This window comes from Branchiostoma floridae, chromosome 9, assembly GCF_000003815.2.
Source record: "Branchiostoma floridae strain S238N-H82 chromosome 9, Bfl_VNyyK, whole genome shotgun sequence".
Lineage (NCBI taxonomy): Eukaryota > Metazoa > Chordata > Leptocardii > Amphioxiformes > Branchiostomatidae > Branchiostoma > Branchiostoma floridae.
The window spans coordinates 1,187,292-1,204,541 of record NC_049987.1 but is presented as its reverse complement, the minus strand read 5'-3'; the positions used below and the strand labels follow the sequence as shown (position 1 = coordinate 1,204,541).

At 38.5% G+C, this 17,250-nt stretch overlaps 3 protein-coding genes across 3 annotated transcripts in view; all 3 read left to right on the top strand.

The window, feature by feature from the left end:
* The window catches only part of LOC118422909 (4-coumarate--CoA ligase 1-like), a 7,553-nt gene extending 3,758 nt beyond the window's left edge, over nt 1-3,795 (top strand). The window contains exons 6-9 of the mRNA XM_035830756.1: nt 286-430; nt 667-749; nt 2,859-3,021; nt 3,625-3,795. Coding sequence (XP_035686649.1) covers nt 286-430; nt 667-749; nt 2,859-3,021; nt 3,625-3,740 — 507 coding nt within the window. The 3' untranslated portion in view covers nt 3,741-3,795. The remainder of the gene's footprint in view (nt 1-285; nt 431-666; nt 750-2,858; nt 3,022-3,624) is intronic.
* Nucleotides 3,796-7,142: 3,347 nt separating this feature from the next.
* Nucleotides 7,143-10,970, top strand: LOC118422907 (cytochrome P450 2B11-like). The gene is made up of 4 exons (XM_035830755.1): nt 7,143-7,307; nt 9,718-9,910; nt 10,028-10,156; nt 10,954-10,970. The coding sequence occupies exons 1-4, from the start codon at nt 7,143-7,145 to the stop codon at nt 10,968-10,970; spliced, it is 504 nt and encodes a 167-aa protein (XP_035686648.1).
* Nucleotides 10,971-12,398: 1,428 nt separating this feature from the next.
* On the top strand, nt 12,399-13,646 carry LOC118422906 (cytochrome P450 2U1-like). Its single transcript, XM_035830754.1, has 3 exons — nt 12,399-12,458; nt 13,066-13,207; nt 13,465-13,646. Exons 1-3 carry the CDS (start codon nt 12,399-12,401, stop codon nt 13,644-13,646), a joined length of 384 nt encoding a protein of 127 aa, XP_035686647.1.
* The last annotated feature ends 3,604 nt before the right edge of the window (nt 13,647-17,250 follow it).

Genomic DNA, 17,250 nt, shown 5'->3' with positions numbered 1-17,250 from the left:
ACAGTATGTTAAAATAGCAGACACGGGTTCTTTGGGCAAAAAGTGAAGACAGGGGTCGACGCAAAAAAGGTTGAAGTGGCAGAGGAAATATCACAACATCTCATTACTATGTCTTTATCATAATAATAACTGCCCTCTCTCCTCTACATTGAGTCCGTTTTTCGTTTTCTCGTTTTTTTTTTTCATTTATGACTTGTACCAGCTAAGTAATAATGGATAACAGTGTATCAATGTTAAATATGCTCTTTTGAATTTTGAGACGGCTAATTGTGATTTTTTTAACAGGTGATTCATACAGAGACTGAGGAAGCTCTTGGAGAGGGACAAGACGGCGAAATCTGTGTCCGTGGACCGCAGGTCATGAAAGGCTACCTGAACAACCCTGAAGCAACGGCGGGGTGTATTGATGCTGACGGCTGGTTCCACACAGGTCAGTTGAAGTCAGGGCCTGTTGTATGTTCATTAAAAGTTTTTAAAAGCGTAAACAGTGCAAAGGCGTCAATTTCTTCTGTCCTATTTAAACATGTCTAAGGTAGAAAAAATCAAGCCATGTCTTTATAAAATATTTGTCAGCAACGTAATTAAAATAGGAACTTGGAATCTTATATCTATATAATGTCATTAACTTTTACAATAGACATGCTGGAAGAATATATTTTTCTTCAGGTGATATCGGACATTATGACGACAAGGGATACTTCTTCATCGTAGATCGTCTGAAGGAGCTTATCAAGTATAAAGGACTGCAGGTATTTTTTTCGTATTTAACCTGTTCCTGATACACGGTATAGCAAATGCAATTACTCCTTAAACAAATTCTAGAACAGAATACCAGAGAAACTTGCTTTATAAGGTTACAAATCTGTATATAATGTCGTGTTTTCTGTAATTATTATAAAGGTTATTTTAAGTAATTTAAATAACAAAATGCGTGGCTGCTTTATTATGATAGACAGCCCCATTTATGTTCCATCGGGTAAGGTAAATTTATATAATTGAAATCGTACAGATAAGTATAAACATCATCATACTTTTGTAAAGGCGCGGCCATGGATACAGCTATTCGAATTTCAGTGAATCGTCGATCAAGAATTTTTGACAGTCCGGAAATATTCTGCCGATTTATAAAATGTGCATTACCATATAAGTATATAGTACCTTTGATTAAATATAATACATCTATGAAGACTTAAGCTACGTTCCATAAAAATGCAAACGCAGTGGTCAGAAAATGCCGGTGTCATTAAAGAAAGCACCACAAAATCAACAACCCTGACCATTATACGTTATATCTAATCGTGCTGAATCCAGTTCTAGCCAGTTACCTGCCGACAACCCTCCAATACATGTAGACACAGCATAAGGTCATGCGGTATAACAATAGTATTAATGATAATAGTTCTCTATTACAGGTCGCACCTGCAGATCTAGGGGCTGTTCTGCTCGGCCATCCCGGGGTGCAGGATGTGGCCGTTATCGGGCTGATAAATGAGCAGGCGGGGGTATAACAACAATAGTATTAATAATAATAGTTCTCCATAACAGGTCGCACCTGCAGATCTAGAGGCTGTTCTGCTCGGCCATCCCGGGGTGCAGGATGTGGCCGTTATCGGGCTGATAAATGAGCAGGCGGGGGTATAACAACAATAGTATTAATGATAATAGTTCTCCATTACATGTCGCACCTGCAGATCTAGAGGCTGTTCTGCTCGGCCATCCCGGTGTGCAGGACGTGGCCGTTATCGGGCTGATAAATGAGCAGGCGGGGGGTATAACAACAATAGTATTAATGATAATAGTTTACCATTATAGGTCGCACCTGCAGATCTAGGGGCTGTTCTGCTCGGCCATCCCGGGGTGCAGGAAAAAATCCTTCACTTATAGAGCAGCAACAGATTGGAACAAACTATCACATGAGCTGCAAACTGCGAACACATCCAGGATTTTCAGACGGCAGCTGGTGAAACATATGCGAGACTTAGCTAAAGACACATGAGGGGCTTGACGATTTTTGGATAAGGCACATGCGTTTTGTTTAATGATTTTTATTGACATGTTGTATGTGTGTATGTTGCAAACTGTATGTGTCCATGTATTATGTGTATTACTCCTGGAAGATTAGTTGTTGCATTGAATGCTAACAACTAAAGGAGTTAATAAACAATAAACAATAAACAATAATAGTTCTCCATTACATGTCGCACCTGCAGATCTAGAGGCTGTTCTGCTCGGCCATCCCGGTGTGCAGGACGTGGCCGTTATCGGGCTGATAAATGAGCAGGCGGGGGGTATAACAACAATAGTATTAATGATAATAGTTTACCATTATAGGTCGCACCTGCAGATCTAGGGGCTGTTCTGCTCGGCCATCCCGGGGTGCAGGATGTGGCCGTTATCGGGCTGATAAATGAGCAGGTGGGGGTATAACAACAATAGTATTAATAATAATAGTTCTCCATAACAGGTCGCACCTGAAGATCTAGAGGCTGTTCTGCTCGGCCATCCCGGGGTGCAGGATGTGGCCGTTATCGGGCTGATAAATGAGCAGGTGGGGTATAACAACAATAGTATTAATGATAATAGTTCATTACAGGTCGCACCTGCAGATCTAGAGGCTGTTCTGCTCGGCTATCTCGGGGGGCAGGACGTGGCCGTTATCGGGCTGATAAATGAGCAGGCGGGGTATAACAACAATAGTATTATTGATAATAGTTCTCCATTACATGTCGCACCTGCAGATCTAGAGGCTGTTCTGCTCGGCCATCCCGGGGTGCAGGACGTGGCCGTTATCAGGCTGATAAATGAGCAGGCAGGGGTATAACAACAATAGTATTAATGATAATAGTTTACCATTACAGGTCGCACCTGCAGATCTAGAGGCTGTTCTGCTCGGCCATCCCGGGGTGCAGGACGTGGCCGTTATCGGGCTAGCCGATGAGGAGGCCGGGGAGGTGCCCAAAGCGTTCGTCGTCAAGAAGACAGATGACGTCACGGAGCAGGAGATCGTAGACTATGTCGCAGGTACTGTTGGGGCCGTGTTGAATATGTTTAAACGTCAAGTTAAATGGTGAAATGGGTTATATACAATTTTGTTTAATAGTGAAATGTATTTTATATATAATTATGTATAATGCCTATCACGATATATTTAATCATATATAATTCTATGATTATAGTGTAATTAAACTAGTTCCGAGGGACGCTTTTCGCATATTCATTTCGCTTTGGTATGTACTGTATAAAAATGTAATGTTGATCGGGTAAAGCATTTAGGAGATATGGGCAGGAATCCAGAATGAGTGTTTTTTCATAGTCAAAGTGACATATTGTGTTTTGAAACAGTCTTAAAATTGAACAAAATAACATATCATTTATCATTGTACTTGATCTTTTTTCTCGTAGCATTACAGAAAATAGCAACATAGTCATATAAAGTCCTTCGACGAGTAGGACTTTACCTAGTCTTGTATGCTGTTTTGTATAGTGATATTATAGCAGTTATCGAAGCTATAGTGTTGTTTTTGCAGAGAATATCTACTTATTACTCAACTCATTACTATGTTTAAATTTTTAGACACCACCCCACCCATTTTCCAATATGACACATTTCCTGTTATTTTTTAGGCAAAGTGGCACCATTCAAGAAGTTACGCGGCGGAGTTGAGTTCGTGAATGAAATCCCAAAGTCTGCCAGTGGGAAGATCTTGCGGAGGACTCTCAGGGACAAGTCAAGAAGCTAACTGGTTTTCTTTTTAAGCTAGACCGGTGGGTTTATATCAGAATAAACAGGAGCTAAGTCTAATATACTTCTGGTCTTTATATGTTAGTGTTACATCATTGGAAGCTGACGTCAAAACTAATAAATAGAAGTCACGTCCTCTTTCATTTCAACTTTTTTTTATTACAGAATGCGGTTACAACACACTCAAACATGTTCATGTAGTCAAAACAAAGTGCATTACAAGAATATATATATACAAAATCAGATTTTTATAGAGAGTAAAGAACACCGTCAGTATGAAGTGAGAATATGCAACTAGTTTGTGTGCACACATTAGTTTTCAACGAAACCTTCATGCAATGATTGAACAAAAACCGCTTCTCCATTATTAAAAATGATGTGTAGAATATATTAATCAATGTCCAATAAAATAGGTGGGCCAAAGAAAGGCACAACGGCTATGAAACATACAATGGAAAACGTTCCTTATCTGTCAGATAAAAATATGATCCTATGTGCTTTCATATGGAAACAATATATTACCATTTAATGCACTGAAATTAACACATTACACTCTATATCAAATTACAATTTGATATGTAACAACAATACTCATGGTGTAATCGATATAGTTCTTTGTTTGAGGTTTGAAGTTGGTTGAGGTGGGCCAGTGTCCTTTCTGATTTGATTTTCTTCTGAACATTAATTATCATGTAACGACACCCAGGATCGATATAGTTTGATGAACCAAGAAAGATGTATCAACAGATGTTACAGGGTATAAAAGTTGAATATATTCAATTTCCAGGGGATGTATCGTTGTGGCACACATGGCAAATAATCAACGTTACGACTGCCATAAAGGCTCATGTAGTAGAATTATAGGCCATTAGTTTGCAACAGGTTGGCCCTCCGTAAGGACCTTAAATACATGATCGCACCTTTGAGAGGCATCATGGATTCGCTTCAGCAGGTCACTTGACATCAGAGTGTTGTTTGTAGATTTAAAATGTTCATGTCTCCATTTCATTTTCAGATACTTTGGTGTGGAAAAGTTTAACACCAAACATCAAAATAGCTCATGCCATTGTATTATGACAATGGGTTAAATAGACTGGATGTTGACATGTATCACATACAAAATATACAGACGAGGTTAAATGTTATGCTGACAAGACGATCGGACTGCGACCTATGTTTAGCCTCCGTTGCAGTCTTTGGACGGGGCTGGTTTGGGTTTTATTTAAGGGGCATGGTTAGAATATAAAGATCTATTTGTATTTATACATGGTATACATTGTAAGTAACCGTAAAAATTCAATGGTCTTTTATTTGAGTCAATAAACCTTCCGCTATAATGTTCCGGTAGTACTGAACACCTACCTTGAGCAGGAGTCTGCCGTGAGACGATGGCGAAACTCGCCTCCACAGCAAACTCCCTTTCCCGGCACAAGATAACCAAGCCAACGTTGAAAATCGCGACCGCCCCCCTCCCACAAGAAAAGATAATAACAAATAAAAACGGGCCCCGTACGAAGACAGCACAGAGGTTAGTCCTACGTGGGATATGTGCAACCTTAACTTCCATTCTAATTATACGATACAAAATGTAAAAGTGTAACCGAGAGGACGACAAAACGCACTCAGTTTAAAAAAATCGTTTTTATGCAATTCGTTGAGCGATGTGTAAAATATTGGGTCTCAGAGAGATCGCGTCGAGAGCGCCGTCCTTATTCCCCCCTCACATCAGGTGAAATTTGATCAGACGACGAGTCTGCGAGCTCTAAATTACGAGGAGGCATGGCCCTAATGCCGACGAAGACATGGCAGACTTCCCCCGTTCTCGTCAGGGTCATGCCTCCTCGTAATTTAGAGCTCGCAGACTCGTCGTCCGATCGATTTTCGCCTTATGTGAGGGGCTATTAGCATATGTTTGCAATGTGTTATCTGTTAAGCTGGGGTCACACATGCGTATATATTCGAGCCCGTTTGAGGTGCGTATGAAGCTCTTAGTCTCTACCAGGCTCCACAGGTCGCGGGACAAATAGTACGAATTGGACAAATATAGATGCAAAACATGCCAGACGAGTTAGCTGACCGAGAAGCATGGTTAGCGACCAAGCTAACTCGTCTGACATGCTATCTGTCTACGTTTGTCCAATTTCTATTATTTTTCCAACGACCTGTGGAGGCTGGTGGAGGCAAATACTCCCATGTACGCCTCATACGAACTTAAATCTATACGCACGTGTGACCCCACTTTAACCAAATATATATCAACATCGTCACTTTCAGATATCAAGAATTTCAGCTCATATTGTCTTACAGGTCAAACAAATTAAACGCTGATGCAACACTTTCAAAGGTCTTTGAAGTATTACATTAGAGAAGAATGCATTGTTCAGTATACCGTACTGTACGTTATAAGGTAACTTTTGTACACCCTCCCTGTGCTGGGCATTTTTTACAATATAGAAAGAATGTGGACTTCTTTTACTTTGCCCTTTTAAAGTTACTTTTCTCCCACGTAACCCTAAAAAGTTATACATCACTAGAAAGCTAAAAGTCTCTACTATTTGAAAACGTCAAAGAAATGTTACCCAAGGTCATCAATAATGAGAAACAAGGGCAATAAGGCAATAAAACAAATTATTTTGACAAACTTCTTGTATTATAGTATCTGACACATATTGAAATGATAGTATGAACACTACAACAATGCTTATGTAATCTGACAGCATCAGAGCTACATTCGGGGTGAATCTCCGATACGATGAATTGCGGCATTTTTACGTTAAATACTAAAATTTTCCACCGAAAACAGCCAAAAACAGCAAGACAAAGCACTTCCGCGTGGTAGCAGACGAAAATGACGCTCATGAATATTAATTAGCCTCGCTGAAGGGCCTCTGGGATGCGTCTTTCCACAGGGCCCCAAAGATGCCACCCATTTGATAAGGTCAGTCTAATATGAAAAGGGGGAGGATCCGCAGGTTAAAGTCCACTCGCTATGTGGTCAACATGCTGTTTCTGTCAACAATGTGCTGATCACTGACAAGATATGGTTATCCGGAAAGTCTAATATATGTGACCTGGGGTTAGTTTGACTTTTGATTCCTTTTATGTTTACTAACCAAAAGTAAGATCAATATACTTTTCACACGTTTGATTTTCGTGATAAAGAATACAATGTTGAAAACATCTTCAATAAATAACTTTACACCAGGACATTTAATATACCTTACATTATTACTCAAAGGGACTGCTTACCTAAATTGTTGGAACAATCCAGGGCAGCAAAGCAAACGCAGCTAAAGCGTGAGACTAAAGGCTGTTATTTTCCCATTTACAGCCCGGATGTACGTTCGGTATTATTAGTTTGGATTTTACCTGACGATATATGTTAGACGTTAGTAAAGCTATGTCGATTTTGAGCTACATTTATCCCGCCTTTGGGAGCCTACAGGTGATATTACTATCCGTTCTGTGTGTCATCACTACACTTGTACTGTGTGGGCGGCCGAGAAATCTGCCACCAGGACCGAGAGGACTGCCGATTGTCGGGAACGCCATAAGTCTGATCAAGGTAAGTGTTCAGTACTAGTACAAAAATACAGTGGATGGTTTATTGGCGAAAATAAAAGAACGTTGAATTTTTACGGTTACTTCATGTGTAAATACGGTTAACTCATGTGTAAATACAAATAGATCTTTAGTTTCAAATTTTTAATCAGTAAAGTCTAACATTACACTTAAAAGAAGGACACGGAGAACCGAACAAAGTACAGGCAGTCAGCTGGTGGTCTAGAAAACTAAACGAGAGACCTTTAGAAGATCGACAGCTTACCGTTTACTAATTGTGTGAAACAACCTACCACCAGACACACGTACAGCTCCAAATCTTACCTCATTTATTATGAAACTCTTGAAGTAGTAGAAATTACCAAAACAAACGGACAAAGAGGACTCCTGAGCTGTCCATATACTATATATCCTTGTACCATGTATATGTAATGATATGCTTTAATAGATTTAGTACGAACCGATGTTATCTGTATCTCATAGTCTGTTATATTTTATCTGACCCTTACCTCTCATGACCTCAATAAAAAGCGGCCTGTAGGACTATTTGTACTTCTAGTAAATACATAAAGGTTCCAACAATCAATGATATTTGCAATATTTTATCGCGTTCATGAGTAATCACCGTTTTCAATTTCTTTTTGTATGACAAAGCAAATGTTTACGTGGTATTTTCGGATGTCAAAACGCTTAGGCTTCTAGACTTCCAGTGTATTCTCACGGTTTGACCCCTGACATCAGTACGAGTTGAACTTTGAGCGCAGGTTGTGCTAACAGGCCAAAAGTGCCCTGTTATCCTCCTACCTGTATTGCTTGGGGATTGTTTTAGATAAACATAGATTGCCAGTTGGTTATATAATCTAAATAACTGGGCAGGGGCAGCTGGTCGGCCAGCAAATCCGTTTCTTTTATTATTCCGCGTCATCCGATTTCCATCGCCTGATGAACCAAACCATGGTTTTAATGCATTCAAAATAGAGACAGTACAGTGCTTAAACATTCGGGGTGGCCATTCAAACTCCTCTTCCGGCTAAACACCACCGCAAGATCTGCCTGGACATTAACCTTGTACAACACTATTCTAGGAAAACCTGTTTTTCTAAGCAGGTTCTTACGTGATAATAAGATATGACTGTCGATTTCCCCGATGAACGTCCACCTTCATTAAAAAACTGCAACTCCCGGTTGTTCGTTTGGTAACTTCCAGATTGAAGACCAATAGTTTTTTTCGAATGAAGATGCGATGATGGTTAGGTATCCAAATAACAAAAAATCGCTTTGGTAACAGTTACCTAACTTGTTAGATGCTCCAAGACAACTTCCTCTATATACAGATGTCATGGATACCTTCTAACGCGTTGTCTTCAAATGTAATGAATTCGATCTTTTGGAATAACTGCCGCCTGAGTATGTTGTAATTTGGTACATTCTGTGAAAAACTAAAAACTTAACTTAAACATGTCTGTAGAATTGGACTGGGAAAATAAAGAGGATTATAATTCACAAACATCTGCATGGTCGATTTGGTGTTGATATTATTCAAACACATCTACGCGTAATGTTAATACTTCGAACCGAGCTATTCGAACATAGGATTCTCACGGACCTAAAAATAATATCGAGCTATGAAAACACTTAAAATTACTTTCATAATACTCCATTCCAATATAATACCATTGGACTGAATGATAAGTGGCCAGCAAGCCGACTTCCGATTCTATGCATAAACAAAGTTTCCAACAAACAAAATGACATTTACATGGAGTTTTGTTCAATTTTAAGTTATTCCTAACTTGCCGAACATACATTTATTTTTTTTCTGTGTCTGCATCTGTGTCCCTGCAAATACATGTTAGATATTATCGCACAATATTTTTCTCAAGAATTTCGAAAATACTTACACTTCACTTACAACGTCATACAATTGAAGTGTTTTTTGTATTTTCTACAACAGCGCATTTGCTCCGCTTACATACTTTAACGATCATTAAAATTCACAATGTGAACACTAATTGTTGATATTCTGTTAACAGTCTTCAATCATGTTATAATTATGTCATAATGTAATTTGATATTTTCTAAAAAAAAATAATTTCATCATTTTGCTAGTTCTGGTTGTGCAAAAATATTCAATATGATATGATATAATATCATGGCACTATAGCTAACTGGCCGTTATACTTTGAGACAAATCTCTAGCCATCGCAGAATTTTACATCTAACCAGGCTTCAGTATGCCCACATCTATATCATCAAAAAATTATAAAATAAAGTTAGCTTCTTCCCTTGATGTTGATAATGAATAGTAAACAGACTTAAAACAGAAATTCTCAATATTCTGAGAGCAAATTATTGTCCCTCGCCATAAACTTCAACTAAAACCCAAGTGTTGACATGGGTTGTATCATCAACAGGGTGCTCTTCCGATAGTCTACACTGACTGGTCAAAGAAGTACGGTGACGTGTTTACCGTGTATTTTGGACCCTCGCGGACGGTAGTTCTGAACGGTTACGCCGCCATCCACGAGGCACTGGTGAAGAACGCGGAGAACTTCTCAAGCCGTTCGCCGAATCAAGCAATGAGGACTCCAGATGGAAAGACACACGGTAGGTCAACACAATGGCTTTGTTAATCATGTAAGTTTTAATATTAACCGTTTCAAAGCATGGCGATTCTTAGCTGTTGTCTTGGTCTCTCTAAGTTTCTTCTATTTTCACCTTCAGGAATAGCTGCTGAACCTTATGGTCCCAAGTTGAAGGAACACCGTAAGTTTGCCATGATGAGTCTGCGTGACTTCGGAGTTGGGAAGAGAAGTCTTGAGGGGAAGATTCTCGAAGAGGCACGAGGTCTCGGTGATGAGATCTGCAAAACAGAAAGCCGAGCCTTTTGTATCTCTCAGATGATGCAGAATGCTGTTTCTAACGTCATCTGTTCAATTGTGTTCGGCCGCCGTTATGAGTATGACGACACGGCATTCAAAGATCTTCTAAAGGCAATAAATGGAGTATTCTCTCGAAGCTTTGCAGTGATATTTGCGCAAGTTGTTCGTCCAATGAGGATCCTGCCAGGAGTTCGGAAGCCGTTTCAAGAACTTAAACGGAACCAGGCAAAACTCATTAACCACATTAGGGACAGAATCAAAGAACACGAAGACACGTTTGACCCTAATGATATCCGTGATTTTATTGACGCATTTCTCTTGGAGTCTAAAAAACGACAGGGAGACGAGAACTCTACATTTACTGATCAGGAACATGCCGCGGTAAGATATAATCTTCATAACATTATGTAATAGTACTTCTGTTTCAACAACCGTAGCATTTGAGAACGTATTTGTAAAAAAAATGGCATTCAGCATATAAGTTGGGGTAATGAATCGTACAGGGACCAGTCATTACATTAATCTCCATTGTGTAGAAGATTTTTAATGGCAAAACCATGGACATTTTAAACATACATTACAATTTCTTTTAAATACAAACAAAATTGTCTTGGGTGGCACAAACAGAGCCTTGGGGTCTTGGGTTTGAATTTCGCCATATCACCGATCTTTCGCCATTAGGACGACTTTTCTTACTCCACTAAGGTTGAAAGAAAAGGGCCGGTAAAAGGTGGCAAAAGGCTTCGACATACGATATCATGCCCATAGGGCCTGAAAGAGTCTAGAGGACTGCATTAACCTTCTTTCTCTTAGTATTCAAGTTTATTGCAAATTCTTGCCCGTGGGCTAATTGCAGTTAACATAAAAAGATTCAAACAAATGTACACGATACAAAAACACAAGTGTCTACTCTAGTCTAAAGCTAGTAAAATCTAACTCTAGATCCTGGGTTAATGGGTTCGACTCCTTTTTCGAAGACAGTGGAAGACGAAAGATCCCACCTTTTTTATTATGTGTGGGTTTTGTGATGTTAGAAGGAGAACAGATTTCTTTTTGTCAGTGAATGTGAGGAAGTTTGGGTGGAATTTGATGGTCTCTTCGAACAGCTCTTTTCTTTCTTGATTATAGAGAGAGCAGTTTGACATAAAATGTGTTTCGTCTTCCACCACGTTTGACGTACACTGTTTGCACATTCTCTCACACACGGATAGCCTCTTGTACCGCCCTCTCTCTATTTCAAGAGGGTGGGCACTAATTCTAATTTTGCTGATTGCCGAGCGTAAATCAAAATTATCTAATTCTAAGTATTTTTCCATAGTATGTGCTGTTTTACAGGTCTTATAAAACCTTAGCTTACCAGTATCTATACTCAAGTTATGGCGAGAGGTTTGGATATACATATCAGAGATTCTAGATCTTATCATTGTACATATAGATCTGATATCACTAAGTGAGTTACATGAATACAAAAGGTAGGAGTGGCCACTACCATCTAAAATTTCTTTCACTCGTTGTAATAAAGTTCTTCTACGACTATTAGAAATAGATTTGTGTTGATACAAAAGGGCATCAGCTTGTAACAAATGTCTTTGAGAATTCATTTGTAATAAGCGTAGCCAGTAACGAATAACACGCACAGATATATCTAAGTCTAAAGGAAATCTGCCAAGCTCTGCTTAGTTGTATGTGCCACTGTTTGAGAAAATTACTAAAATTCGATTGCAGTGCCATATGTCCTTGTCTGTCTGAATGTAAACAAACGATGTTTTTATCGTCCAAGATCGTCTATCAACTGTTCCTGGGAGGAACTGACACAACAGCTATCACCTTACGTTTGGCCCTGCTCTACATGATCCTCCATCCGGACATCCAGGAGAAAGTACAGCAGGAGATAGACAGCGTGCTGGGACCTAACCAGGAGCCGGCAATGGCACATCGTAGCCAAGTCAGAAGTCCTAATGAAATCAAATCATTTTTTGTAGTTAAAAAAATATTTTTATTGTGACCTTGCGGTAACCGATGTGAGCAAAGTCAAATACACAGACATTTCCATTGAATCTGACTAATTTTTTGTTCATGAAATGTATTTCACTTAAAAGTACGTTAAATGTATATTTCAAAGATGCTAACATTGGCCGTATAATGTTTGAAAATAGATGCCATTCACGGAGGCCACACTGGCAGAAGTGAGCCGACTGGCAACTGTGACGCCGATGACCATCCCTCACGCCACGAGCAACGATACAGCATTCAGGGGGTACAACATCCCAAAGGTACGTCATCTGGTCACAGTCGTCATATGTCTTTCCAATAAAACCTGTGTATCGGTGCAGCATTGAAAATATGTGAACAAGAAGCTTTACCCTCAAACCACCATACCTTTTTTGTGACGTATATTACCGAATGGGGTCAAAACTCACCCCATTACGTTTTATACAAAACAGTTTTTCTGTGACTTTTTTGATTTGCATATGTGTATAGTATTCATTAATCTATGTTGGCCAGGTTGACATGATCAGGTGGGAATAATTCAAGCTCATTATCATAATTTATGCAAAATGTAATGAGGACCAAATTTGCACTTACGTTTTTTAGACCAGTAGGTTTTTTTATGCCTCTACAAGCTTCAATGTGGCATAGCCAATGAATGGATAATGCTAGGGCCACCAAACTTGGCATATTTTCAGAAAATGTTAATAGCAAATATTTTAATTGAATTTATTAAGTTCATCATTTTTAATGTTGCCATGGAAACGGATTTGTGACAGGAATATTAATTACGAAATTATCTAGTTTTGGATGAAACAATCAAGTTTTAAGGTTTTCTTGGCATCATACAATACACTCTAATATTGACATTTTATTTGTTTTCTTACTTAGAACACGTCGGTAACAGTAAACATCTGGTCCGTGCACCATGACCCAAATCTGTGGCCGGAGCCGGACAAGTTTGACCCCACTCGCTTTATTAATGACGAGGGCAAATATTTCAAGAAGAATGAGGTTATTGCTTTCTCCATGGGTAAGATAATTTTTCTAGGTACAGCATTTCGGCGCAAATTTATAAGAATATGTTTACGGAGGTATCAAGCGTAACACAGAAATATACTCTATTTGTAAACCTGTGCAATTCTGAAACCAATTTTATTTTATACGAGTAAAAGAGAAAAAAATTAAAACAATACATATACAAATTAATTCAATGTATCATTTAAATGTATAGTGTATACAAAGTTGCAAACGATATTGATATTGCAATGACAAGCTTGTACTTCCCAGGCCGACGTGTCTGTCTTGGTGAACAGCTAGCCAGGATGGAGCTCTTCCTCTTCTTTACATCTCTGCTGCAGCGCTTCACCTTCAAGCTGCCAGAGGGCGCTCCTAAACCTTCTGAGAAAGGAATCCATGCAGCATTGCATCACCCTGTGCCCTTCAAGCTAATTGCTGAACCAAGGGAATGAAATACATGGGATTTTTTCTAGTAACACGCGCATGTAGGTTGGATTTCAAAACATTTTATTAGTCAGTTTAGCGGTAGATGGATGCGTATAAAATAAAACCTACATTATATAAATACGTCGAGAAGAAACTTGATGATATAATTAACTTGCCAGCTACGTTGCAATAATTAACAACAAATCATTAGTTTTTAAATAGGTAATAGGTACAGTGTACCTTTAAAAACAACAGTTTAAGGCGCCTTTGTTATAATGATAACACTAGTTAATGTTATGGTCTATGATTCGCCATGTGGAGATATCCAGTGATACTCTATTCCTTAACCCTCAAACACCCGAGTGGGGTCCGTTTGGACCCCAGTCGTACATTTTGCAGTGCCATTTGAACATTTTTAATCTGTAAAAAAATTTCTTCCGTAACTTTGTCAGTGAGCATCTGCTAGACCTTCTCCTAAGTTTTGACTAAGATTGGTACAATACTGTGGAAGCTATAAAGGGAAGTCCATGTTCAGTCCAAACGGATCCCAGGCAAATATGCAGTTTTTAAAAGAAGCTTTCGAGACTTACTCCTTAAATACTTATCTTATGACAACGAAACTTTCACAGATGAATAAACATTTAAAACTAAATCCTAGCAAAAACGTTTGTGTCATTGTGACGACATTATGACGTCATTTAGTTACCAAGGGCGGCCATCTTGAATTCTTGACCAATGACGTCAAAAAAAATAGCATAAATTAGAAATTTTGAATCATGAAAATTACATTGAATTTTATAGAATCTAATTATTGTAAGAAAACAAGTTTTGTTTACCCAAAAAACTTGTTTATATTGTAATTGGCAATTTTTGTCTGTCAGAATTCGGTTGCCATGACAACCCCCAACAAATGATTAACTGACTTTATTGAAAAAAAAACAGGTTCGCTAACAATATTTTGTGATAAATTATGAACTTTCGTAGCTTTAGCATTAGCCGTTCATGAGTTATGCGACATAACAGTTGCTGAGGGCCTCAAATCCCCCTCTCTTGTCAGAATAGGTTTAGTGCAAAACGTGCTCCTTCTGATTGTTTGCATAAATTATGATGATGAGGTGGAATTAGCGATATGATAATTTGAAACTAAGGATTTATTAACAAAACATTTTGGGGTCCGTTTGGACCACACTCGGTCATTTTAGTCGGAAAAAAAGTCGGGTGCTTGAGGGTTAAAAGTGTTATTCTCTTCGCCAAGAAGAGTATGTTTTTGCTTTACTTGGGTCTGTATGTAGGTCAACAGCATATAACTCGAGAAATTGTGGATGGAACTTTGTGATTTTTGGTAGGTGTGTAGCGGTTGTCGAAAGCAATGCCAAGTTCGAAAACGGTTAACCTGGCGTTTTCCTACGGTACTGCAGCGAGCTTGGTATGTTTTTTGCGGTTTGTTTTGGGCAGCATAAGTCAAAACGTAGCTGGGCGATTTACACGAAACTTGGTGGGTGTGTAGCGATTTTGGAGAGGAAGGTCAAGTGCGAAAATGGTTTACCTGGCTCTTACCTATGGTGCTGTATCGGGATTTGTATGTAAGTGAGTTTGTCTGTATGTAAGATAACTCGAGAACCCTTGAATGGATCCTGATGATATTTGTTAGGTGGATGGGGGTTAGGAAAACGAAGGTCAAGTTCGATAATGGGCCCCCTAGTGGCTGCCTAAAGTATTGCAGCAAAACTTTTAATTTTGACACTTCGTGTTCTGGACATGCTGTGGTCATGATTTTTGAGTGGTAGATAGCCCTTGGGACAGAGAGTAAGTGCTGTGAGTTTGGACCCCCTAGCGGCTTTTTGGGAACTGCAGGCACTGATTTCCTTTCAAACTTTGGACGAGGATAACTCGAGAACGTGTTGACGGATCATCAGGATTTTCGGTATGTAGACAGAATGAGTGATCACTTACACAATGTAATACTAATTATGCAAATCAGCAGCTAATTTGCATAATTAATTAGGAAAGTTCATAAATCCATGCCAACAGCATATAACTCAAGAAGCTGTGTATGGATTTTCATGATATTTAGTATTTGAGTAGCGGTTGCAGAAAGAAAGGTTGTGTTCAAAAATAGTTGACGTAGCATTTTTCGTTAGGACGATAGCAGGCCGAGTGTGTGCGTCCGTTTGTTTGTGGAATGCATAACTCGAAAAGCCTTGAAAAAATCCCGATAATATTTGGTAGGTGGGTAGGGGTCAGGAAAACAAAGATCTATTATGAAAGTGGGCCCCCTAGCGGCTTCCTAAGGTACTGCAGCAAAACTTATTAACAGAAATAAACTGTGCTCTATATATCTCATTTTGACCTATATCTATGGACACAGCTGGTATACACATGTTTTGCGAGAGGAGCCTTAGCTTGTGAGCTGGACGCCCTTACCTTGGGGACAAAGTCTTTGACAAGCATAAAATTCTGATTGACCAGGGATGCTACCAGGTCGTCACAGTCTGGTTTTTGGTAATATTTGTGTGTGTCATTTGCTATTGGGGTAGGTATTATTTAGTAATACATGAACAAGACCTTAAAGTCTTAAATAAAGGCATGATTATTTGGCGAAGAGATGGGTTTGTTGAACTCTAGTTACACGTGCATTTGCATCGACTATATTTTTCACTTATGAAATTGTTATAAGATATTAGGGCCAAGCAAAAATCTACTAGATTTATTGGGTTCTTACGTCATATATTCCTAATTCCATTACTGCATGTTTTGATTTCGCGGTAATAGGTACGGTAAACGTTGTAACAATGCAGATAACGATACTAGTTCTAAAGTTTGCAACAGATATGGTTAGTTTTAATGATAGATGTGATTTTAGGTATTATAATATCCCTATAATAAAATAGATTTATTTCAACTTTTGTTAAGCAAGTAAACTCTTTACAATATTTAATAGTTGCCATGAAAAGTAAACAGTATTTTTATAGACACAATCAGGTTAATACCAACTTCCAAAGTTTCAATGTCTGCCAGACACCATCATCAGGGTAGAATGACTGGATCTGCTTTTCACTGCTACTTATAACCAATGTAAGTGGTACTGAAGCGGGGAGAATGTCGTCCCAAACGTGAAACAGAACCGGTCATTTTAGCCCTGATAATAGCGCCTGACATACATCAATACTTCAAGTGTATTGCTCTGGCCGTGAAAGAACTTAACGATATGTTCAACTTAACTATTTTGATGATAAAATTATTTACGGATGTAAATAGTATTTCATTTTTCAAACATGCAGTAATTAATCACTGCACTTAATTAACAATTTTTATGAAAATACAAAGTAGCAGCTGTTCAACGTTATTTACCAGGTTAGGTATGGGCCCTTTAGTGATAAGAGTTGATATTTAGTAAGTCATTGTGTTTTACACATCATTTTGTAACGTATTGAAAATATTCAGAAAAATAGAGTAATCTTAATTAATGATAGTTATCATTCATTAATAGGTAGAGCATTTCAGATTATTTAATTGATTTTATTATACTAGGTGTATTCAATACATAATTCCATTACATTAAAGACGATGTTAAAAATTCATGTCCTTTTGTCGCATTGGTAACATAAGTATGTTATTAATAGTCGTAGA